Here is a 24,304-nt window from a genome sequence, read left to right on the forward strand (position 1 = left end):
GCTCCCCAGGACTGCTGCAAGGTTTAATTTCATTGTGGGAATAGGCGATAGAATGGGCCGGGCCACGATCGGACACGTTAATTATAGTCTGACTCGCAGGTCAATTCTCGGGGTCTCCCCAGCGCTCCATGAGAAGAAAAGATAGAAATTTAATTTGAATGATTTTCATTATACCTCTGTCTCATACATAATTTAGTCCCAGTTAAGTCCCTGAGTAATGGCCGCACACGCGCGCGCACACACACCTAAACATCGACGTACGTATGCACATAATCATATACATGCACGCCGTCCTTCTCTCCACCCCCAAAGTGTCGACCTTTTAAACCAGGTTAGGCCGTAACCATGGGAACCGAACAGATAACAGATGCAGTGAACCTCCTTTTTCCCTCCGATGTGGTTCCCCCTCCCCGTCTTCTTATCCGTCTTTGTCGCCTCAAGTTTGGCTCCGCTGCCGCAGTTTCACCCCATTCGAAACAAGAGCCTGATCACCTGCCAAGCTGTTTACGACCATCCAAATGTGGCGTTTCGGAGCTTCCACAGACGGGGGGGGGGGGGGGGGGGGAAGAAAGAGTGACCCTAATCGCGGCGTCCCTCTCCGGCGCAATTATCTTCTCACTCTGACATCCATCGCTCCCTCCTTCCCTCTCCTCTATCTCTCCATCTCTCCCTCACTCCTTTTGCGGTCGAACATAATTTGAGTGCAATTAACTTCTCTTAAAAGCCCCGGCTGCTTTAAACGCCGTGAATTAGAGGCGAGGCAGACGCGGGAGCGGGAACGCACCGACCAAAGGGGGAAAAAAAAAAAGAGAGGCAATGAAAGAAAGCAGAAGAGAAAGAGACAGAACAAGTGGAGGTGGAATGAAAGTCAATGTCACCAAACGCTGGGGAAGGAGAGAGAGGTGTGTTTGACCTCACTAACAGAGACGGTAAAACACGTGGGCTGGGCCTGTTGCCGGCAGTGAATTGTTGTTGTACTGTACCTTGTAAAAGACGGAGGGGTTCTCCGGTTGCCATCTTGCACCTGTTAAAAGGTTGAGTTGCTACAGATTGATGGAGAGAAGATTTATGCAGTTGATAGAGGAGCGTGCTATAGTGTTGGGCGTGGTCCAAGGTGCAAAAGATACATTACACAATTACGCACAAACCTCAGTTAGTAGGAAACTAAAAATCTCAACATTTACATCCATCATACGGAACAGACTGAACTCTAATTCATGTGTGCAACAGTGATTTTTTTAATTAAAGCCGTGCAATTAGTTTTGTGAGTACAATATTATCACAGCAAAAGTTTCTGTTTTAAATAAACTGAAATAAGCTTATAATGACCAATTTAATAAGGCAGGGGGGAAACTGTACCCCAAAGCAAAATGTTCTCAATGGAGACATGTTTTGTAAAAAAAAACAACTGCAAAAAAATGAGGAGGGTTTAGTCCTTCATGCACTGTGCAAATAGGTACAAATGCACAAACAGGAGCACACACACACACACACACACACAAGCACGGAATGGGAATGAATATCATGGGTCATTTTACTTTTCCTCCCTTCAGCCTTTCCTTTTCGTTTGCTCCCTTCTTCCATAATCGGTCTCTCTCCTCCTTCTTTCCCCCCCCCACCCCCTTTCCTGCTCTCTCAATCTCTCTCTCGTTCTCTCTGTGAAGGTCATGCAATTGATTTTCCTCTGTCTATTCATTTTTCAAGACTGGCTTTGAAACGTGGGAAGCAGACAAAAGCCACATCGGCCCCTCCCCTTCCCTGCTCGCCTCCACCTTCCTCTCTGCTAGCCCTCGCACGTCCAAAAGCCCTCGGACCAGAGGGAGAGTGGAGGAATGCAACGCACCCACCCACCCTGTACCCCCTCTCTCTGCACACTCCTCTCCTCTTTCTCTCTTTATTCCTTCTATACATTTGTACCCTCCCCTGCTCTCTGTCCTCCGCTCCCTTTCAGCTGGATCTCTGACCACATTCCACTAACGGAATTAAAGTCATGCATCACACTTAAAACCCTGCCAATGCATTGTGGGTAGACTTGTTCAACCTGATGTCCAAATTACCATCGCATTTTCAGCCGCGGCCCCGCTGAGACTGTGTGACTTGCTTGGAAAAATGTTCCAACATTCAATGAAATACTCAAGATCTCGGATCCGAAACAGGGTGGAAGGATTGTTTAAGATAATTCAGAATGTAATACAGTTTGTACCCGGCATGCGATTCGTTGTGTTTTTTCAGTGCCTCGCAATTCTCTACGACCTTCGCATTGGCTGCTGCAGGATTCTATATGTTTACAGTTATGGTTCACATTTGTAGGAGAAGCGCTCTCATTGTGGTGTGAGCAGCATACCTCCCATTTGTCTTTTCTTACCACACGTCCAGTTCATGCACAGGACAGCACGGCTACCTGCGCACCTACATTTAGTTGTTTTTTTTTTTTATATCAAGGCCAAACAAAAGCCTCAAACATCGAGGCAAAACAATTCACTACGTGCAGAGCTCCGCCAAGGCCACGGCCGTGTGTTGTAGTGCATGGAAATCACCCAGACTGTGCAGCGCTGTTCGGCTGGTTAGCTATCAATGGATCTGACACCGCAATGACTGGGCTCACCATGTCACTATTATGTCATATGGGATCTCTGGGTGAGATATTGCAGATCATCTGCGTATTCGCTGGATATCGAAGCTCATTTGTAAAAACACCCGGAAAATAGTACGAAACGATACTGTTACGCTTTACAAGACTCTGTGTCTCGGGTGCATGTAACCTACTTATTGTATTTAAAGTGTCCTATAATTTCTAACATTAACATAAAATAAAGGAATGTACCTTACTCAATGTCAATGTGCATAAAACAATTCTATGCAAAAACAATTGACAATGGATGCTGAAAAAACGCTTTTCTACTGATACCTAATTTTGATATTGTCATGTCAATTTACACGTGTGAATAAAATGACTGTTGGCTGAATTCCATTTACCTGATAGAGTTTCAGGATCCTGGTATTGTGCACAATGGCTCACTGTCACACTGACATTTCCCATATTAGAGCAATAGTGTCTTTAGAGAATCCCTGTCTGGTAAACGCTGTATTTCAAACTCTATATCCCACATTTTTAAAACACTTCCTTCGAGTATTGTACTGGCCCCACTATATATACACTCAGCCCAACTTATTATAATATTAAGACCATTGTGTCCTATCAGGTATGTATGGTACATATTGTGCTAAAGCAGCCCCACTAAGTCACAGAAAACATGCTATTATTGTGACTGTTTTTTGCTCACATTTCCTCAAATTACACAAGAACAGGCATGAACACACTCAGACACACACACACAAACACACACCTTTAATTGTACGGTAGCTGCATCATTTCCCCTCAGTAATAGTAGCAATTAGACAGGCTGTATAATTATACTGTCCTCGTTATATAGTTAATTTCTGTAATTACAAATCACACCAATTGTTTCCTCCCTCTCTCTCTGTAACATCAATTTCCCACACATTCAAACTCACACCAGCCTATGGATGTCTTTATTACTATATGTATGTTGGCAAGCCTCAGAATGTAGTCAACAGTGTGTCTTACACAAACAGCTCAAATAATTAGGGTCACCAGTTTGGGGCCCAGTAGTAAATGAGTTTGGATCTCGCAGGAAGAAATGTGAGAGATGGATGAGTGACTTTCAGAGGTTTCTGTCCATTGACATCAAACATCAGCAGATTATATCATCTGTGTCACTTGTATTATATGCATCCTTAGTCTAGAAATGATCCTTAAACCATGTTTTATTTACCTCTGCATACTTTATTTATTTATAGTTATATCAAATATTTCCCTTAAAGGGCTAAACAGGAGTCCATGTCTCAACCAACCCAAGATGAACTTGAGGAGACAGCAAAGGGTCTTTCATATTCATTTATATATTGTATGCAATTATTCATTGCATGGAATTTAATTACCCAACATGCAGATTGTCAGAAGGAGAAACGAGGATATGACCTCAGTGTCTTCACTAGTAGCTATAACTGTGTTTCCTACCGAATGGGTGTTCAGGCAGAATGCAAATCAAATCAAATATAAGTGGTTGGGCTTTTTGCATGCAGAGTCGTTGGTAAGCAATTAATTGATGCAAAGGCAAGTCTGTGCAAGTAGTTGTAACTCCAGGGAAAACCTGCAGTGTATCACAATGCTTTATATATATTTCCTAAACACACAGAGACAAGATGAGAAAGAATAAAGACTAGAGAAGCAGAGGCTGAGCCGAACACAAACATGCAGGCCCACTCAGTCAGATACGGTCAATGCGTTCGTGGAAAGCTACCTTAAAGTTAGCATTCAGTTGGTAAATGAACTGTTTCGGGTGATACAACACTAATGGTCCCGTGGTCAAAAGGACAGCATTTGTAAAAGATTTAGGATCCTCACTGTGGTTCTAAAGACTCATATTTTATGTACAATGAACCTCAGTGAACCAAATAACTTTGCTAAACAGTATTTATTCACTTGTCTCACCTTTTCTGCAGTTGCTGTCTCCCTCCATCAGAGGACTCCAGGGCGGGTCTCCCTGGCTGGCAAAAGTGCGCATGTGCAGGTAGCTGATGGTCAGCCGGATGACCGAGGCCTTGTCCAGCTGGCTGGTGATGGCTCCGGGCAGAGGCAGCATCTTGGCGAGCTCAAAGAACTCAAAATTCTCCTTCCCCCGCCGTGAACGAGCGGCATTGCGAGATTTCTCTTTACGCAGGTTCTGGAGGCTGAGGGGGTAAGTGACAAGGGTGGGGGGCGTGTTAAGGCAAGACGTCAAAAAAAAGAACAGAACGCTGCAGAAATAATCCAGATCAGCAGTGTGTGAGGTGGAGGGGGGGGGGGTGGGGGGCAGGTGGAGGGTGTCATATAATGGACATTTACGCTGACCACCTGTTGATTGATTCGTGCTCTGTATAAATGACCCGAGCAGATATCTAGAAAAGTAATTTCATAAACACAGTACACACAACGGCTCCTGCGGTTGGAGTAAAACAATCGGCCGCCTGACGCCGCCTCTTGCAGGCGGGCCCGGTGATTACAGGGGAACTCCTGTCTTCTATCTGGGGGAGCAGGGTCCTAATAATGCCATTTGCTCCACAATCTATATGTGAACACACAGAATCTCTCGTTTAAATCTCTCATTTTTCCTCCTTTCAACCCCTGGCTCTCTCCCTCTCTCCCTCTCTCTCATCTAGTCCCGGGCCAGTGAGCTGGAGCCGTGATTGAGGGATCAATAGGAGAAGGAGGGGCGGAGTGACAGAGGGGGGGGGGGGGGGGGCGCCGTGGCTCAGGTAGCCTGTCTCTCTGATTGGGTATTGACTCCCCTCAATGGGGCCTGAGTGGTGGAATTATGTTGTCACAGCCACTTCACAATTTGTGTCGGTGCTGCGCTGGAATAAAGTGTGTGTGTGCGTGTGTGTGCGCGTGTGTGTATGTGTATGTGTGTGGGGGGGACCGAGAAGGAGAGCGCTAAAAGCGAAAGAAGAACCAGAATCTCCCTTGTGTCTGTATTGTTGATCCTCATCCTAAGAACAACCACAAGTGGTGTCTGTACGCCACAAGTGCTTTGTATTGTGTGCGTACATATGTTTATATCTTAATCATCCAGTTCTAATTCTCTCTGCAATCCTCTAATAAGTGAAAACAGTGTTCGTTTCTGTGTGTGTGTGTGTCTGTGTCTGTGTGTGTGGACTCATGCCGCCAGCCCTCTGAAACATCTCATTATTATACTGCCTCGACCCCAGCCACCGAGAACAATCAATACGCACACATTGATTCTGCTTAGTTTTTATATCCGCCTTTAAATGACTGCCCATTAATAATTCCAGCCAAATTTACTTAATCTCCCACTAAGGGGAGGGCATTCACAGCTCTGACAGGATTGACAGGTGGGTAACAATGCAGGTTATATATGTAGCACTGAACAGATCAGACCTATGGCTTCTGGATTGCGTTTCATTGATGGGGAACCCTTCCTCGGGCTGTCGGTGTGTGCAAGGCTGGTAATGTATGGATTTCACCTTGCACAGATAAATTCATGGGCATGCACGCAGGCTTATACAGTGTTAGCTGTTAGTGTGTGTGTGTGTGTGTGTGTGTGTGACTCACCAGGGAAGGGTGGGGGGCTTGGCCAGTAGTCCTTGTAGGAAATCCCACTCCACACTTACACACTTCCCTTCGCTGACAAACGGCATGGTTGCCATCCTTCCCCCAATCACGTGCCGCCGCCGCCGCCGCCGCCGTTAACGAAGGCTCCGATTGGTTGAGGATGTGACAGACTCAGACCTGGAGATCCACAAGAGACGGCAGAGGAGGGGCATAAGTAGAAGTATATTTAATTATATTAAATAGACATTAACTACCTAAACATTTGATGGCGATAGTAACTATGGAGTTTTGGGGATCTCAAATTATTAAACACGCTTAGTTTTTAATATACAAACATGTTTTCATCACATATTTTTCAACTGAATACTTTTTAAGCTTGGGGGTGAGAACAAAGCCTTGAAAGAAAATGATGATACAACATCTCCATTTGGAGTTTCCATTCAGATGTTTCAATTTACAAGAATACAATTTGCATGAAAATGCTTTGATGGAAACCCATTCTTACTTCATCCATCGGAGAAAGAGAGAAAGAAAAAAAAAAGAAATAAGAAAGAAGGGTGTGAGGTTGAGAGGGAGGAATTAGGTATTGTACCTCCTCACAAAAAGGTCAGAGACTGTTCCCAAGGTAATGGACATAAGACAAAAAACACAGAGCCTCCTTTGAGGTCACAATTAAATCACAGATCAAATGTCTCCCCTCATCCCTGAGAGATTATTCCAACCTGTCTGCGACCAGAGAATAAAGCAAACACCTCCAAAGATGAAGCGCACGCTGTCCGACTCCTCCACTTCTAACGCCGCCTTCTACCACAACACTGCCCTCGTGCAATGGAAGTTAAAGTTGCCGATATTCTCACCCGTTTTTCTCCCCCCCCCCCCGACCCCCCTCGCTCCCACCCCTCCCCTCGGTGCTGTGTTGACATTTAAAGGGCTTGTGTGGCCCCGAGCACCTCGGTGTCATGCCCTTGGGCCGGAGATGCCCTCTCCCTCTCTCTTACTGCGCCTCGCTCATAAACTCCCTCTTTCTTTGGCCCGGCTGGGTCAGCACAATCAAGCCGGTAGAGCTTTGTCGGGGCAGTGGAAAAATGGATTTTGTCTCCAGTTGGAGCATGGCTATGCTGACCTTGGCTAAGAGGGGTCAGCAGAAGCTCGGCAGGTTTGGAAAGATATCATTTCACAAATCTTTGGCTAAAACAGCCGACATCAAAACGTATGCATGAGACGTTCTGGGATCAATTTCAAAGGCAGCAGAGACCGTGAGGTGTTAAATACACCGGCAGAATAGCTGTTAAAAAAAGTGGGGATTGGGTCATTCACTTACTTTTTGTAAGTGGAAACAAAGCAAAAACGTACGCCTTCTATTGCCAAATGGTCCGAGGGCAGTGTTACAAGGATTGGCCTCAGTGGAAACTGATGAGTGGGGTGCAGTGGGCTAATTTCCCCTCCAAATAGTTCTTCTACCGTCCGCATGCATGCATTACTGGAAGGGTCCTCAATGCTCACTAAACAGCTACGCGGCGAGTCTGCAACTCACAGGGACGGCAACACGTCGACATAAATGCCAACATCTGCATCCCTTAATACGCACGCTAAGGAGATGGATCCCATATGATGTCGGTACAACATTTCATGGCATGAGATGGGATCCGTCTGGGGCAAAGTGACCTTCCGCCCGGTCGACCTACCAGCCGGTCTATAGAGAGCAATGGCTGCTTTACCGCTCACTGCACTACGAGCTGCAATATAGAATGTACAATCTGTATCAGGTGTTTTATTAAACAATTTGTGCAGGATTAATAACATGAATAACTAGTAAGAGTTTCTACTGTTGGAAGTGTTTGTTAAATGGGTGGTGGCATATCCCAGGGTGTTGATTAAGAAAATTAACTTTAAAACCTAATGCCAAACAAGTTGAATTGAGAAGAAAGACACTTAATGTGCAAATATGGCTAGTCAGTCCCTTACATTGACAGAATTCCAATTGTCCAAGACTGTTGTGTATGTTGATTTTTAATTCATCGATAAGACACCTGTATTTTGTCCTGCTGAGCCTCCGGCCAGTAACATTGACAGTCCTCTTCTTTAGAGACTCTGGTGAAGAGAAGATGAGAAGGTCGAGGGGAGGGCAGCTCACCTCTGTCTAACAACTTCCCCTTCGTCACCTTCCCCGTCTGACCTGGATAAATTGACTACATGCCAAATTAAGTGGCGTACAGTAGGTCGGGAGGAATCTAAAGGAGATGTGGGCGGGGAACAATTGACTCTTGTATTTTTTCCCCTCGCCCAAACACACACACATGCACAGCCTTTTTTTTCCATCCCACACCTGAATGTTTATCTCTTAATTGACCCTATCTGTGCTTATCTAATCTCTCCCTCCATCTTTCTGTCTCAAACTATCGCCCCATCTCTCTCTGCGTCGTTCTCTATCTGGGCAGACACAGAGGCGTAATGGACAGCGGGGCTCCACAGTAATTATTCAATCAACCTCATAACCTTGTCGCAGGTTGGGGCGGCCCATTAATGCACTCACCCAAATGGACCCTGCCACTTTGACTGCTAATGCTGCGGCTAGCTAGCAGCACAGCAGGCTGAATGTCAGCGGTGTCATCTAGACGGAGTGGGAAACAATCCACTTCCATAGGGCCCGAGCTGACTTGCTCTGCGATGGCAGCGAATACACAGAAAGAGGGGACGCGGGACCTGTGACAGCACCGTGGGTAAAAAATGTGCTGCACCCGCAGCTTTTGGAGATCAACCTGCGCGACCACAAGTGTTTGCAATATGTTGCTGCAGCGCTGCATATTCATAGCTGCAGGTGCGTGCGCGTGGGTTTCGGACCCCTCGCCCCCCCGTGGAGCCGCGCTCACAGACGCTGTTTGCCGTGCGTTTTCTTTCTTTTTTTTTTGGTCTGGCTGCTCGCTTGGCGCCCGCTCTGTTTATTTTCAGCAGGGACGTTTAATTAGGGCCTCCAGCTGTCAGAGGTTCGTTAGCGCGCCCCTCCTCTCTCCCAGAGCCGCCCCTCCCCGTAGGGAGTCAGGGGCGTCAGGCAAATGAACACATTTAAGTCAAACAGCACGCAGACAGACAACAGCCCCGCCGCCATGCCAGCGGCTCCCCTAGGTGGAGATATGGTTGTTTTATGCCTCATCTCCCCAGCCCCTGGGGCCTGGTACACAATGTGTGGATGCAGAGGAGCCCTCGCAGCACGCTGGAGACAACGTGCACACTGCGAGCGTATCGGAGGACCAAGGCTCTGCAACTTTGGGGAGGATTGGTTCTATTCCAGTTTAAATGTAATGTAAAACATGACACTCTTTTAGTTCTGGTATGAAAAAGAACATTAATTGTAATTAATGTTATGATAAATCAGTTTTCACCTCACATAAAAGCAGGCATGTATAGCAGGCAGCCATTCGGGTCATTTTTCAGCGTTTCACAAAAATAAAAGTGATGACCAATTTCAGGCAGCTCTCCCATCTTCACTCCATCTTAAAGCTAAACGTGAAGCTCACATACAACAGCGACGCAAGATATTCCTTTGAATAATATTTTACAGCCAACGTTCGATATCATGGAAGATGTAGAAAACACGGTTGGAAACAACATGAACAGAATATTTGATGTAGCTAGTTTTCTATCTTGCCTTTCATGTTGTTGAGTAGTTGTAAATGAGTGTCTGGAGCGTCCGGGGAGATGAAGTTTGGTATTCTGGTTGGAGGGCTGAAAACTACTTATCATGCATTACGGCCCTGGTTGGACCTCAGGATTTGGAAGTCAAAAGACTTTTTAATGTACAATTTTTCAGCCGCTGATCAATCGACAGCTGCTGGACATGAAAATCCCCCCTTTGCCCCCCACCCCCATCGGTATTGCATATTCTGACTCGCTCGGCATTCTGCTTCCGTATCGGAGCGCCGGCTGCGGTTGACCTTGACAACTCTGGATCATTCCCGACCCAAGGTTCTCTCCAACTCTCAAGGGCCTCTGCGTCCCCCCCCCTCCCTCCCTCCCTCCCAACCCCCTACTCCCTTTCACCTCTCCCATCATCCTCATCCTCAACCACCCTCCCCGCCCCCCACCTATGTCCAACCCATCTCTTTTAACCCCCTCTTTGCTCCTGTATGGCCCCGGCCTGGGTCATTAATTATCTAATGGAATCAATACAGCGGTAGATTGGACCAGAGTGACCCCGCCCGCCCCCAGGTATCTTTGCTGTGATGAGGAGGAAGATGAGGGTCGGGGAGGGGTGTAAAGGAATGGCGATAACTGCCTGGGTGAGCAAACCAGCATCATCACAGTCACAGTGTGGACCTTCCCTAAACTGGAAGAATAAAGAATAAAGAGATCAGCGATAAATAAATGATTAGAGAGGGAGAGAGGGGGAGGACGCAGGGCGGATGGGGGAGAGAGAGAGAGAGAGAGAGCATAAGTTGATGCGGAGTGACGTATTTCTGATGGAAAAAGGAGAGAGAGAGAGAGAGAGAGAGAGAGAGAAATGATGGGCGGATAAAGACAGATGAAAAAAGGAGAGAGAAAGAGATTTGCTAATGTTTCACCCCTGGTAATCAATATCTTTATCCTCCTCCTATTTTATTACAGAGGGCTTTGGTGAGCTTTGATGTCCACTCCTCACGGGCGCGCAGCTACGCAGAATCCAATCCATGCCTGTCATAATTACCATCTCCCTTTGCCTGAGTACACATGATGAAATGCTCCACTTCACCTGCGATGTATAAAATATGAGGTTGAAAGTATCAAGGTACAGAATAACATACATTTACAGAAAAAAATCTCAAGATTGCTCTACACTAGATGTCATTACTCGCCCAATAATGAAAGAAATTGTAACCTGAAGACTTTGAAGGGTGCAGAGTTTATCTTAAAAACTGCCAACAACATGCCAAGAGTTTAAAGGAGTATGTGAAATTAATATATAATTTATGTGAATCTATATATTTTTAAATCTTAAATGCATATACCCTGCATCAGAAGTTACATGAGTTATTAACCCTGAAAGAAGCAGGAGCAACCGTAAGAAGTAAACATATAAATGGTTTACCTGGGCAATTCAAATGTATATGCTAAACATATCCAATACGTTCACTTTGATGATCTAAATAACACAAAAAGAAATGCATACATTTTTTAATGTTTAGTCCATTATGAAATAATCTATCCATAACCTTTATGATATCAGCTTGGGTCAAAGTTAGTAAAGCAGGAAAGTCACTTCAATTAAAGGAATGATGTCATGTGCACAGTAAGGAGAATACTCTTAATGTATTGTTCCCGAGATTGTAAGTTATTGGTGAACAAACAGAGAACAGCAGAAGGAAACTCCCCCTCTCTGGAAGCGCGAGCTAAGTGGAGGCCGGTTCTATAAGGCAGAGGACGGTAAATCCACTCCCGCAGGCAGAGGGCACATCAGCACTGACCTCCACAGGCCAAAGAACCGCACCCGGGGTCACACGGACTCGCTCCAACACCAACACACACACACCCGCGCGCGAAGCGCACACTCTCACGCCGCACACCAGCACAGAGATGCCCACATGCTGATGTGGGCACATCAGTTAGCACGGTGCAAATGTCAGAGTTCACAGCACAGTCCAACGCTTGATACCAGTTGCACAAGTTGTGTAGGTGTCTTGCGGCACAAACCAGGGAAAACCACCAGGATGCCCACTGGCCTCATTCTCTCTCTCTACACACACACACACACACACACACACACACACTGATGCTCAACACTTGGTTTCAATTAAAAATCAAGAAAGACTTGAGAGTTGGGCAACTGATCGGACGCTTGATTTTTAGAGGGAATGTGACTTTGACTGTGCACGACTATACATCATGTGCACGTAACTGTACGTGTGTGTGTGTGTGTGTGTGTGCACGTAGCCTGGTGGATCCCTTCAGGCCGACGTGTGAATGACAGCGGGGGTTATGTAAGGAGCCACAGCGGGGCCGGAGCGGACAGTCCGACCGGAGATCAGGTCAGCAGAGTGTGACACTAAACACATCTCCCTGACACCGCACTGACACCCTCTGTCACAGACCCACACACTGTCTGTCAACACACACACACAGACACACACACACGAGCGGCAAGAGCAAGCAGTGTGTGAGCGGCTGTCTGTCAACGCACCCGACACCGACCACCTTAGTGTGTGTAAGAGAGCAACAGAGAGAGACAGAAATATCAAGAGAGGTAAAGAAAGACGAAGGGGAGGCAGCAGGAAAGTGTCTTTGCGGATAACTGGTCGGGGAAAGTGACGGCCTGCTTTTGTCTGCCAACCGAAATGCGTCTTTATATTACTGATATTAATTCATCCCCTCGTGTAATCACTATTCATACAAAATAAAACCAACCAGATGAAAACCAGATGTTAACCCCACGGCATAATCACAAACACGCACCAGCGCTCATCTTTGATGGCCAGTGAAATGAAAGTGTCTTCCTGCTCACAGAACAACAGCTTGGGCCACATTTCATTTGCTGCACGTTCATCTCAACTTCCTTTCATCCGCGCTCTTCAAACGGGACACTTTGTCTCCGACATTCTTACTTTCACAGGGCGACCCCAGGCAGGGGCTTGTCGCACGGTCGCATGCAGGCATGAACCGCAGCTTTTCCAAAAGCCAAAGAAGAAACGTCTGGGTCCAATAAAAAAAGAAAAGGCCTGAACCCGGGTCACGACCAAAGCGCCCTGCACATGAGACGGATGGAGAGGCTTAGTGGCTCAGTGGGCTCAGTGGGTATAAACTGTCCCGTGGACTTGTGGTGGCTCGGTCTGACCCTGTCGTCGTGTCAGTGCCGCTGCGTTGCAGCTGTATTTGATCTCCATTGGGTAAAGGAGTGATGTGGATATTTTAGAAAAGGAGCAAAAGGGTTTGAAAAAGATGGGGTTTTTTTTTAGTAAGTTGATAAAAACGGCCGAATTACAGAAAAGTATCTGCAGCAACCTTTTTTTCACTAATACAAACACTTTGACACCGGAAAGAGCAACTCGGTACAGTGCAGGTAGTTATTTGGTTTGAATTTATCTGGTGCGCCAGCTATCTTGGCAGGTGTGTGTGTGTGTGTGTGTGTGTGTGTGTGTGTGTGTGTGTGTAAATGATGCTGCTGCCGGTTTAGGAAACACAGCAGAATTCAAAGCACACATTCTAGAAAAACATCTTAGGTGGTGTGAAACACAAAAATCTACATATGGAAACAGAGATTTTTAAAGGAAATCACATGAATACCTTTACGTCTGCAGACAGGCAGTGCATTCCAACACATTTGACCTTTGTGAAATAACCATTCTGACTTTTATTTCAAGCGATAAGCCGACAACAGCAATCGCTGAAAATTCAGAGATAAAAAAACTAAACTAAACACGGAGAACTGAAATCCCCATGTGACGGTTTTTGTGTTGTTATTTACTTTACAGCAGCAGTGAACATGGTGCGTTTGTCACAGTCGCTCTGCCAATTTGGACCACCTGCTGCAAACACCCCCGAAGGCACCGAATGTTACCAAGCCAGTAAACTGTGACCAATTCTGCCTCTGCAGGTGGAGACGGACACGCAAACACGCTCTCTCTCTTCCTCTGTATCTCAAACTCCAGCACACATGCACACACAATTCATCACAAAGTGTTTGGCCCGTTACTATTGCTGCAAGGCACAGGAAATAAAGATGCTAATTATTTGTCTTATCTGTGAAACGAACATTGGAAATTGGCAAAGAAAGTGTGTTTTTTTAAGAGCTTCACGTGAAAGCAACAATGGTGCTTTCAAGAAAGAGCAAAAGACACATGAATAATCATTTATAATATATACACAATCTATACGCTTATAGATTTATCAAAATATATGAACAAATTTACATTCAGAAAGGCTGCCAAAGTATTAAAAGGGAGCCTTGTTCGAGAAAAGACCTTTTAAAAACAAAACTCATTTTTCTTTTAAAGTAGTTTTGTCTGTCTATTCTAATCTATTCAGGAAAAACGACTTTCTGCTTATTTCCAATGAGCCAATTTAGTAAAATAAGGGAAAAATGTGTATTATTCCTGTTCTGTCTTGAAATGGACAGCAAAAAGTTATCACTGCTGCGAACATGCTGATATTTCTACATATAAAACGGTCTAAAAAGATTTAAAAAAACAATAGCTTGAAACTACATTTTAAATGAACAGCAAAAACAAAAAAGGCATCAACTTTGTAACTGTGCATTCAAATGTGAGTGTCCACTAAGTGTGTGAGAAACATCGAGCGAGAAAGCAAGAAGCGTGTGCAGACAGGCGTGCGTGCGTGTGTGTGCGTGTTGGCCGTGAGTTGTTAGATCCATTATCTACTCACCTGACGGGCATTTCCTGCGTTCTGTCGGCTGCTGTTGATCTGATCCACTTTGTCTCCCTCCTCCTCCTCCTCCTTTTCTTCTTCTTCTTCTTCTTCTTCTCCTCCTCTTCCTTCTCCTCCTCCTCCTCCTCCTCCTCCTCTCCGGAGCCCCTGCCCTTCCCTGCCGGTGGCCCCCCACCACCACCACCACCACCACCACACCACCACCTCCACCGGCACCTTGAGCTTACACACAGCAAACAAACAGTGTGTGTGCGTGTGTGTGTGTGTGTGAGAGAGAGAGAGAGAGCCGAGGGGCCCGGGATGGGGCGCGCGTCAATCCCCTCACTTTCACAAAAGCTGTGGCCGTGCAGCCGGACACATCGTGGACTCCCGTTGGCAAAAGGTGTGTGTTCGCGAGGGAGAGCAAGAAAGAGTGTGTGTGCGTGTGTGTGTGTGTGTGTGAGAATGGATCTAGCGGATGCCGGCTCTCCTTGGCTCTCAGACTCACTTCACCAACACTCTGCTCCGGTGCTTCTTGGAGATGGACTCGGATTAGGACACAGCCAGTGTGAGAATCTCTTCTTCTCTCTCTCTCTCTCTCTCTCTCCCTCTCTCTCTCCCTCTCTCTCCCTCTCTCTCTCTCTCTCTCGTCCCCCTCCCACTACGTCTCTCTCTCTCTCTCTCTCTCTCCCTCTCTCTCTCTCCCTCTCTCTCCCTCTCTCTCTCTCTCTCGTCCCCCTCCCACTACGTCTCTCTCTCTCTCCAGCCGGCGTGCTCCCTCCCACCCTCCCTCTCTGGCGCTCACTCATTCACTCTCCTCGCTCAGCTTCTTTCTTTTCATTTCCTCTTGGGAATACCGTGCACACCAGTTGTCTCTGCCTTCAGCTGCTCCCTCCCTCCCTCTCTCTCTCTCTCTCTCTCTGTCTGTCTCTCTCTCTCGCTCAGTCACTAGTAAATATAAAAGGCATGCTTGTACAGCCCCTCTCCTAAGTCTCTCTCTGGCTCTCGCTCCCTAACTCGGTGTGTCTCATGCTTTCGTTTACCCCCACCTCCCTTTTGCGAGCCCCCCCTCACCCACCCACCCACCCCTCCTCAGCCCCCTCACTTTCTTTCTCACTGTCAAAGCTGCCTTTCAAATGCTGATTAGCAGTCAGAGTGAGGGAGAGAGAGGCTGAGAGAGAAGGGATGACTGAAACAAGTGGGAGATTCCATCACATCCACACGTATTGTAAACTGTGACTTCTGTCTCTCTCACACACACAGACACACACGCACGCACAAACACACACAAAGTTGTTGTTGTTGTCGCTCAGGAGGGCATTGTGTTGACTTAAATGACTTACTTGAGATTACCAAAAACAAGCTTTAAATCATGCAAAGTTTATGTTTTTACATTTTGTGTATTATTTTTTCATCCAACCAGTTCTACAAATGAAATAAAAAATCCACTCTTTGTGATTTAGTGAGACTCATGGTTGGATTTAGGTAAAACTGTTAGAAAATGATTTATTGAAATTTGAAGGGAAAAAAAACAGTCGGGAAACGGGATGTCAATGTGGGGGGTTTGTGTCATAGTCGTACACTTTATAGACCATCCATCCATAATCTGCAACAATATCAGAGTACCCAAGTACACAAAGATCAAATCATCATTAAATGTGTACGTCGCCACTCAGACCTAAATATTTCGGGACTTCCAGCATCCATAACCAGCACCACCGGTTCAATCATTCAGTATATTTACAAAAACGTGCTACTTTTTATCAAGTGTCCCCTGTGGAGTGGATGACCTCTACGGCACCACGGTGCCTTTTGTTTGTCTTGTACCTGCACGGTACACACTGCTGTCGATGGCTCCGCGGTATTCTTCTAATCTACAGGTGTACGTAGCGTGGATCTGCATCAATGGGGGACCACAACAACATTTACCTAAACAACAGACTTTTTATCCCTTCTTTTTAACTGCTTTGCCTTTTATGAGGGAGGAGAGGCTTTCAAAACATTTGTCTGAGAAACCAGATACTAACGGCGCATTGTGACGAATGACACTGGACGAGGACCTAACCTTTGCTTGTTCTCCAAATGCCACATTTAGAGCGAACACAATACATTCCTGTCTGTGGGGTCTCTGACAACACTTCCCACCGCTGCTGGCAAACATACCTGAAGCGTTTATTGGTATAAATACACAAGTTGAAGCCTTACATGAAGCCTGGTAGGTCCTCTTTAAACTTTGGATAAAATTGGATAATTTGAGGGTAAGCTTTGAAAATGACTTTATTCAGTCAAAGGAAGAATCTTCAGAGCGAACCCTTTTACTCGATCATTAGAAACACGTCGCCCTCTCTTAGTGAAGGAGGCTAATAGTATCACATAAATGATCTAACATATTTAAGATGGGTTCTGTTTGAATTACTCCGCGGTCACACTGTGAAATCTAGTCTATAAAGGGGCATAAAATGGAAATGCCCAAGTTACAGTGCTGGAGTAGATGTATTTACTTACACCACTGACTGTATATACAACCTATGTAGTCAACATGTGCTCAGACCCACAACCACATACACTTACAAGCACAGATGCACACACACACACACACAGCATATACGTGAACAAATAATCACACTCAGAGACTCACTCAAGTACTCTCTCTCCCACCAATCTCCCTCCCTCCCTCCCTCCCTCCCCCCTTTCCTCTGTTCGTTCCCCTTGCCCTCAAACACTACTCAGAATATTGATACATCACCCCCTCCTCCTCCTCCTCCTCCTCCTCCTCTCTCTCTCCGTCTCTCTCTCTCCCTCCATCACTCACTTTCTCTACTGAATACTGATAGGCTGTCTACTCCGTGGTCTGAGTTTCAAATCCCCCCCCCCCTCCCTCTTGCTCCCTCTAGTCGCTGCACCCACTACAAAAAACAGCGACATAAGGAGGAAATAGCGGAAGTTAATGCACTGAGGTAGACATAAATTCACTTAAGTACCATCTCAGATTATGTCAAGCTAAAAATGGGCTTAACGTTGTGGAAAGGAGGGGAGAGGGGTGACAAAGAAAAGGGGGTGGGGGCGGGCGGGGGGTGTACTGCTTTTGGTTGGCTGTCTTGGCAGCGGAGACAGGCCGAGCGGCTCACGGCACGACGGTGAACTGGCGGCAACAAAAGGGAAAAAGACGTGTGAAAAGTTCAGGCAAATGAAGACGCATTCAGTGTTTTTTTTTGTTTTTTTTTTCCCAACTCCCACCCTCCCGCCTCATTGTTGGGCATGTCGGCTACGCTGTGGCCGAGGGGGAGAAGAAGGGAGTGAATGAGGTTGTCAAAGAGTCCCAGCGAGCCCCTCTCCTCTTCACAAACACACACACACACACACACACTCAGCAGCTTGAAACAGCTGAGAGCAGGAGGCAGCAACAATGACGGAAACAACAGAGGGCGGAATCGTCCTGCTTTTTCCCATGTGGATGGGAAGGTGGACGGGCCTTTCAGGGTTCGTGTGTGTTTAAGTGTGTGTGTAAGTGTGTGTCTACGCGGGAAAGTGGAGGCTTTCTGTCTGCATCAGAGGAGCAGCGCGTCTGAGACACTGGGAGAGGGAGTGTGTGATTTTGTCCTCCAAGTCTTCCCCTGGCGTCCTTGAAGGATACTTGCAGGGAATATCTGACTCTGTGTGTGTGTGTGTGTGTGTGTGTGTGTGTGTGTGTGTGTGTGTGTGTGTGTGTGTGTGTGTGTGTGTGTGTGTGTGTGTGTGTGTGTGTGTGTGTGTGTGTGTGTGTGTGAGGCCTCACAGGTTTACTGCTGCTAGCGGAGCAGTTTTTACAGGTGTTTCCTTCACCAATCAGGGTGCGCGAGGAAGTGACAAAAACAACAACCTCAGCCTGGAGAATTAACGCGGCCTGATGAGAAATGTAATTGAAATCAGGGCTGATAAAGAGTAAAAATCCATAGCCAGTTTGTGTCAGCACTTGCATGTGGAATAGTGCGTGACGACTGTTGCTGTCAGCAAGACGGTCCCACGCATCCCGTGCCGCCTCGTTCCTCCGCCTGCTCCTCATCCCACCGGCTGGTGGTCACTTCCATGTGGAGACAGAGAGCTGCCCGTCAACACAGTTCAAAGAGGACGGAAATACCTAGAAAACAAGTAGCAATAATCTAACTCGTCTTCCATGTTAAATCTCATTTAGGTGGTCCAAGCTAAATATACTTAAAAGTGAAAGCAATGCTTTAAATTTAAAATGAATGAATAAAGCTGATGAAGGTAAATATAATCATTTTAATATTAGATATAATATTTGTGAAATAAATCCTTGTAGTGTAAGCATTATGTTTTCGGAGATTGTTGTTTTATGAATGTTTGTAAAATGAAAAATAACAACTACAATATTACCTTCTTAATAGAAGTATGAAGTGGCATAAATGGATGTAAAGAAGTTCAAGTATTTTCGAGTGGTACTGAAACAGATTATCTACTTACTCACTCAGAATAGTTTTAATATTGCAAAGCAATTTGAAGTAACTACCTTTTCCTATTTTGTTACCTTGTTGTCTTGTATGTATCTCTGTGTCTGTTTGTAATGTGTTGCTTCAGTTCTCATGTATTTAATCTACATGTAGTTCTTCTTAGTTAGATCACCATAGTCGTGAAATATGCTTTTTTTTAATTTTTTTGAATGTGTATAATATGTAATTCATGTAAGTCAAATAAAAACAAAGTAAAGGTAGATGTTGCTGCAGCTGGCTGGATAGACCGTTGTATGACCTTGGGATGTTTTGTCAAACAAATGTAAAGCTTTTTCTAGCGTTCAGTATGTAACATTTACTCGAATGCAACAATAAAATACAGAACGCTTCAAGCTAAAAGGGATGAGATCAACAGAAGAACAAAAATGAAAAAAACCTTTTAAATCATGATCAGATTCACTATGTGTCTTCTGAACTAACACATACTGCTCTCAGTTTCCAAATAGGGTTAAAATAATCAAACCATAAAAACACTGTTTTGTGCAGTAAATGCAAATTCATTTGTTCTGTTGAAATACTTCAATTTAAAATAAATGTCTTATATCAATGGCAACAGAGAAAATGCTACAGACAAATGCTACTTAAAAAAACTATTCCTCTTTTTTATAATAAGGCTTCTTTGGATTGCATCGAGAAGTGGATGCTGACAGAGTGATGCACAGCATTCCACCACGTTCTCATCACGTCTTTTCCTGTCGTCAAGTTGGCCAATTTTCTGCAATATCATTCTAACACTTGAATAATTCAGCGATGGTTTGCTCCTGTTTTCAACTGGAAGTTAGTGTATTGTCACAGAGCGACGTCAGACAAGGTAGTTGGGAGGTAGTTGTTAGACTAAAACGGCGCCATCAGGCTGCATGTGAAGGGTTGTATCCAGTATTGTTTTAGCTGGACTCGTAACAGGAAGTAAAAGCTTGGATAGAACACTTAACCTTGGTAAAAATCTGTTTAAAATAATGATTATTTAAAAAAATAACTTAAGGCATTAATATGATGCAGTCATCTCTGCACCATTGATAATAATAATAATATTTTTTCCTGACATGACATCTTTATCCATTGAGAAAATAAATACTTCCTTTGGTTGCTGTGAGCAGTAGTATTTAAGACTATGAACATTTTGCATAACGGCTCACAGCGTTTTCCTCACCTTCCCCTCAGCGGCTCAGAAGTGATAAGTATAAAAGGGTGTTTAAAGATAACTTCCATAGAGCAGATAATATGCCAAATCTTTCAGACAATAATTCTTTGAGGGCATGTGGCCATTAAGAAGCTATTTCGCCTTTTGTCGAGTATGCTCCTCCATATTTCATTGAGATGCATATCTGCCTTTCACACTGTCTGCCTGCTCCGCTATTCTCTATTCAACAGTGACCCATTGCTCCCTGCCATACAATCCTTCACCTTTCTGGGCTTAAAAGTAATTACCACTTTAATTTGCTGTCCGCTTTTGTGCATGCTTGGGAGTATCTGTAGCTGACTGGAGAGCTTACTGTGTGTGTGTGTGTGTGTGTGTGTGTGGGGGTGTGTGTGGGCTGTGCATGTACATGCATACAAGAAGCAATGAAGTTCATGTCAAATGCAACAATGAATCAATGACTGAAACAATGAGTTGATCATTTACTAGATGAAAAGATAAAGATGGTGAGTCGCTGGCTGCAGCGGCACAAAAGTGAACACGTCTTAAACTTCAACATGTCAAATAAATACCTTATTAGGTTTTATGCTGTTGGTCCGACTTAACATTACATGTCATTACATATCATAACATGCTCTTATAATTTCATAGACCAAAGGGTACAATGACAAGAGAGAGTCGTTGACAAGTTAACCAAAGATGAAAACATCATTAGCTGCAGCCCAAAATGTAAATATATGAACGTTTTCTGCGTGTGCAATGAATGCTGGTTCACAAATATAGGACAGATGTGTGGGAAAGTTTGTTTTTCACTTACACAAATAACAACATTTGTCTGACAGTGTGTATATAAAACTGTACACATGTGCAGTGACGAGTGCACATGAACACGCGTGGTTACTTATTGTTTATTTTGTGTGTGTGTGAGTGTGTGTGTGTGTGTGTGTGTGTTTAGCCTCCCATTGGCCCAATTACTCGAGAACCAAACCCCCCTCTGCTCCCCTGCTTCCCCCTAAAATCCCTCACCCCTCTCACCTCACAGTCCCAACGGCGGACCCCCTAAACCCACCCTCCCCCCAACCTTTCAGACCCCCGCCCTGCAGCCCCATGCGGCCAGCGTGTCCATCACAACACGGCGACCCCTCGCAGGACCTCCACCACCTCTACTGTACCTTCTGCTCTGCTTGTCTCCACTAGTCCCACTAAATCACTCCATCTTTTGCCCCCTGCCCCTCCCGTATCCCCCCCCCCCCCCCACCTCCACCGCACTCCTCCATTCTTCCCCCTTCTGCCCTCCCCAGTCCCAGGTGAGCTGACGACACAAGGAGAGAAGAAACACTCTGCGAATATTAATGGTTTGATCTGAATATTAATAAACCACGCATCTTAATGATCTTTGAAAAAAAAAAAAACAAAGAGCCACAGTGGAGCGCTGTACTGCCTACACGCGCGCGCGCGCGCACACACACACACACTGGACTATCTGCACCATGTAGATTAGTTAAAACGGGGCCTTATCCTACAACCTGCTGTTTAAATGCTGAGCATCACGTTCAAGACGAATGTGTTGTCTTTTTTTTCCCCCCCTCAGTAAATGAAGACACCTCTCCTTTCCCACGTCCTTCTCCTCTATCTCCTCCTGTTGCTCTCTTCATTTTCTTTTTATCTCCTCCTGCTCTTTTAGTTCAGCCCCCCCCCCTCCACCCCAAGCTCTCATGGTAGCCCGATTCCTCCCCAACCACCCCCTCTTCCTCTTTACCTTCTACCCCCCCCACCACTATCTCCCCCCTCTCTCTATCACTTTCTCACTAGATTATCACATCTCTCCCTTTCCCAGCTTCACCTACTCGATATTCCAGCCTTGTTCTCCTGCAGTCTCCAGCACAACTTTCTGACCCACTTCCTCTCTCCTCCCCGGCCCCCTGATCAAAGCCTGCAGGACGGCATCGCCTTGGGCAGAGGAGAGGGAGAGCGCGGGATGAGGGGATGAAGGGATCCGAGCTGAGAGAGGAGAGGAAGAGACAGATAGAGTGGGGATAGAGCGGCACGAGAGAGAGGGAACGGAGAGATCACAAGTGAGGGAAGAGGAGCCAGGTGCCCTCTCAGCCCAAGGACAAAAGCTCTTCCTGGCTGATCACACACACACACACACACACACACACTCAGCGAGCCCTGTCAGCGCCGTCATTCCCGCTCATGCACGTTATGTGTAAAGACAGCGTTGACATTAATGTGGTGTGATAAAAAAAAAAGAAAAAAAAAAGAAAGTAGCACTTTTTTTTTTTCTGCTGCTCAAACCCCCCCAAAAACAACTCAACTTTACAAGTGATGGCAATTCAAATTCAACAGGATGTTTAATAAATTACACTTTCAGATTACATGTTGTCCCATCTTGTTATTCTGTTTTGCATTCTGGCATTGCACGGGTGAGCGCGCTGACAATGTGTATCTGTGTCTCAGCAGGTGTCAGTCAGGGTGTAAACTCTCCTCATTACAAAGTCATTTTTTGTCTTAAAGCCTCGGCGTTACAAGCAGGTAAAAAAAATATGCATTTGGAGGACGATTTTTTTTGGTTTATTTTTCCATAATCAAGCCGCATTTCCTCTGATTCTAGTTCAGAAAACTACCTTCCCCTTTGCAGATCCAGGCCCTCGCAGGCACAAAATATTACAAGAATCATTAGAGAATTATTCGCAACTACAATTAATAACGCAATTTCTTGCAGGACAAATCCTTCTCCTCTGTGGAACCGTTATTATTTCAAGAGTCCGGGTTTGGGATGTAAGGTCCGTCCATCCCAGTGGCCGTGTCGGCTGGGCAGTGGGGCAAGGGCGGGGGGGAGGGAGGCCTGGTGTGTGTGTGTGTGTGGGGGGGGGGGGGGGGGGGGGGGGGGTGTCTATGGTGGGAACACCAGCCCATTTGTACCCAGAGCGAGGTGGCATGTACTTTAACATTCCCCGCGCATCCCGACAAAGAGCACTAATTATAAATAAATTAGGGACACGACACGGTGTGCCACAGGGGGACCAGCCAAAGCAGTCACAGAATAAAGAGACTGAGGGTGTGTAAAAGAAATAGAGAGAGGTAGGAAGGAGGGAGAGACGAAGGCAGAGAGGAGCAGACAGGAGAGATTTGGCAATGACATAGAGGAGCAAGTAGGAGAAGAAAGTAGATAAGAAAATAGAGGAATGGAGCATGGGGAGGCCTGGGGATACAGAGGCAGAAGAGGGAGGGCGTGTAAGCGAGCGGGTATAGTCCAGAATCCTCAAAATATAGCTCCAACATAAATCCGCTGCCGAAAAAAGTGACAAGATTCTCTCTAGATGACGCTGGCCGTGCAATATGTTTGAACAGAGATAGAAAAAAGGTGGCAGGAAAATTAACAACCAAAATGAAAGAGAGGGAGGCGGTGTTATAGGTATAAAAATATACACAGCGTACCCACGTTAAATTCTACTAAGGGACAAGATAGAAAATAAATAATGTGTTATAAATGGATTCATGTTACTTTAGAGGTAACTAATGCAAATTTGATTAAGTAAATACTGTATAATATAATAATCTTAAGGTGGCAATATCTATCACAGTGTTCTACACACTGGCAGTCAAACACTCCCTACCTGTCACTCAAGCTTATCTGAGATGACTTGTCAACCAAGCAAGTGTATGTCAAGAGACTTCCTTATGCCGGTGTGTGTGTGTGTGTGTGTGTGTGTGTGTGTGTGTGTGTGTGAGAAGAACGATCTGTTTCTTTGTGTGTCAGCGAGCACACCCATGTTTGTTTGTCGCGTGGTGTGTGTTTAGCCTAAGTGTGCATGTGTGCGTGTGTGTGTGTGTGTGTGTGTGGGTGTGCAGGGAGAGAACATCCCCACTATCTAAATGGATCACACTTCAGAGTGTGCCGCCATTTCTCAGAGGCCGCCATCTCTGAGCAGACAGACAGACAGACAGACAGACCCTGGGTGGGGGTGGGGAGACAGGCTCACCCGGCTCACTCCACTCAAGGTTATGTCCTGCCCAAAGTTGAGAACTGATGACTGTCGCCACGGCAGAGAAATGTGAAGCAGATCCAGAGGAAAAATAACCAACGTCTTTCCTCGCGGACATTTCTCTATGTGATGTAATGGGAGTGTCTTAAATGATGGAAGTTTACAACCTGACTGAACGATAAAGCCAGGAGACATTTATCCT

General features: G+C 45.6%; 1 protein-coding gene across 1 annotated transcript in view; it reads right to left on the reverse strand.

The window, feature by feature from the left end:
• The window catches only part of npas1 (neuronal PAS domain protein 1), a 32,963-nt gene extending 17,810 nt beyond the window's left edge, over positions 1–15,153 (reverse strand). The window contains exons 1-3 of the mRNA XM_037466346.2: positions 14,486–15,153; positions 6,137–6,313; positions 4,517–4,755 (exon numbers count right to left, since the gene is read on the reverse strand). Of these exons, the coding sequence (XP_037322243.2) occupies positions 4,517–4,755; positions 6,137–6,231 (334 nt within the window). The 5' untranslated portion in view covers positions 6,232–6,313; positions 14,486–15,153. The remainder of the gene's footprint in view (positions 1–4,516; positions 4,756–6,136; positions 6,314–14,485) is intronic.
• Between the last annotated feature and the right edge of the window lie 9,151 nt (positions 15,154–24,304).

Source organism: Pungitius pungitius, chromosome 3, assembly GCF_949316345.1.
Source record: "Pungitius pungitius chromosome 3, fPunPun2.1, whole genome shotgun sequence".
NCBI classification, from domain to species: Eukaryota; Metazoa; Chordata; class Actinopteri; order Perciformes; family Gasterosteidae; genus Pungitius; species Pungitius pungitius.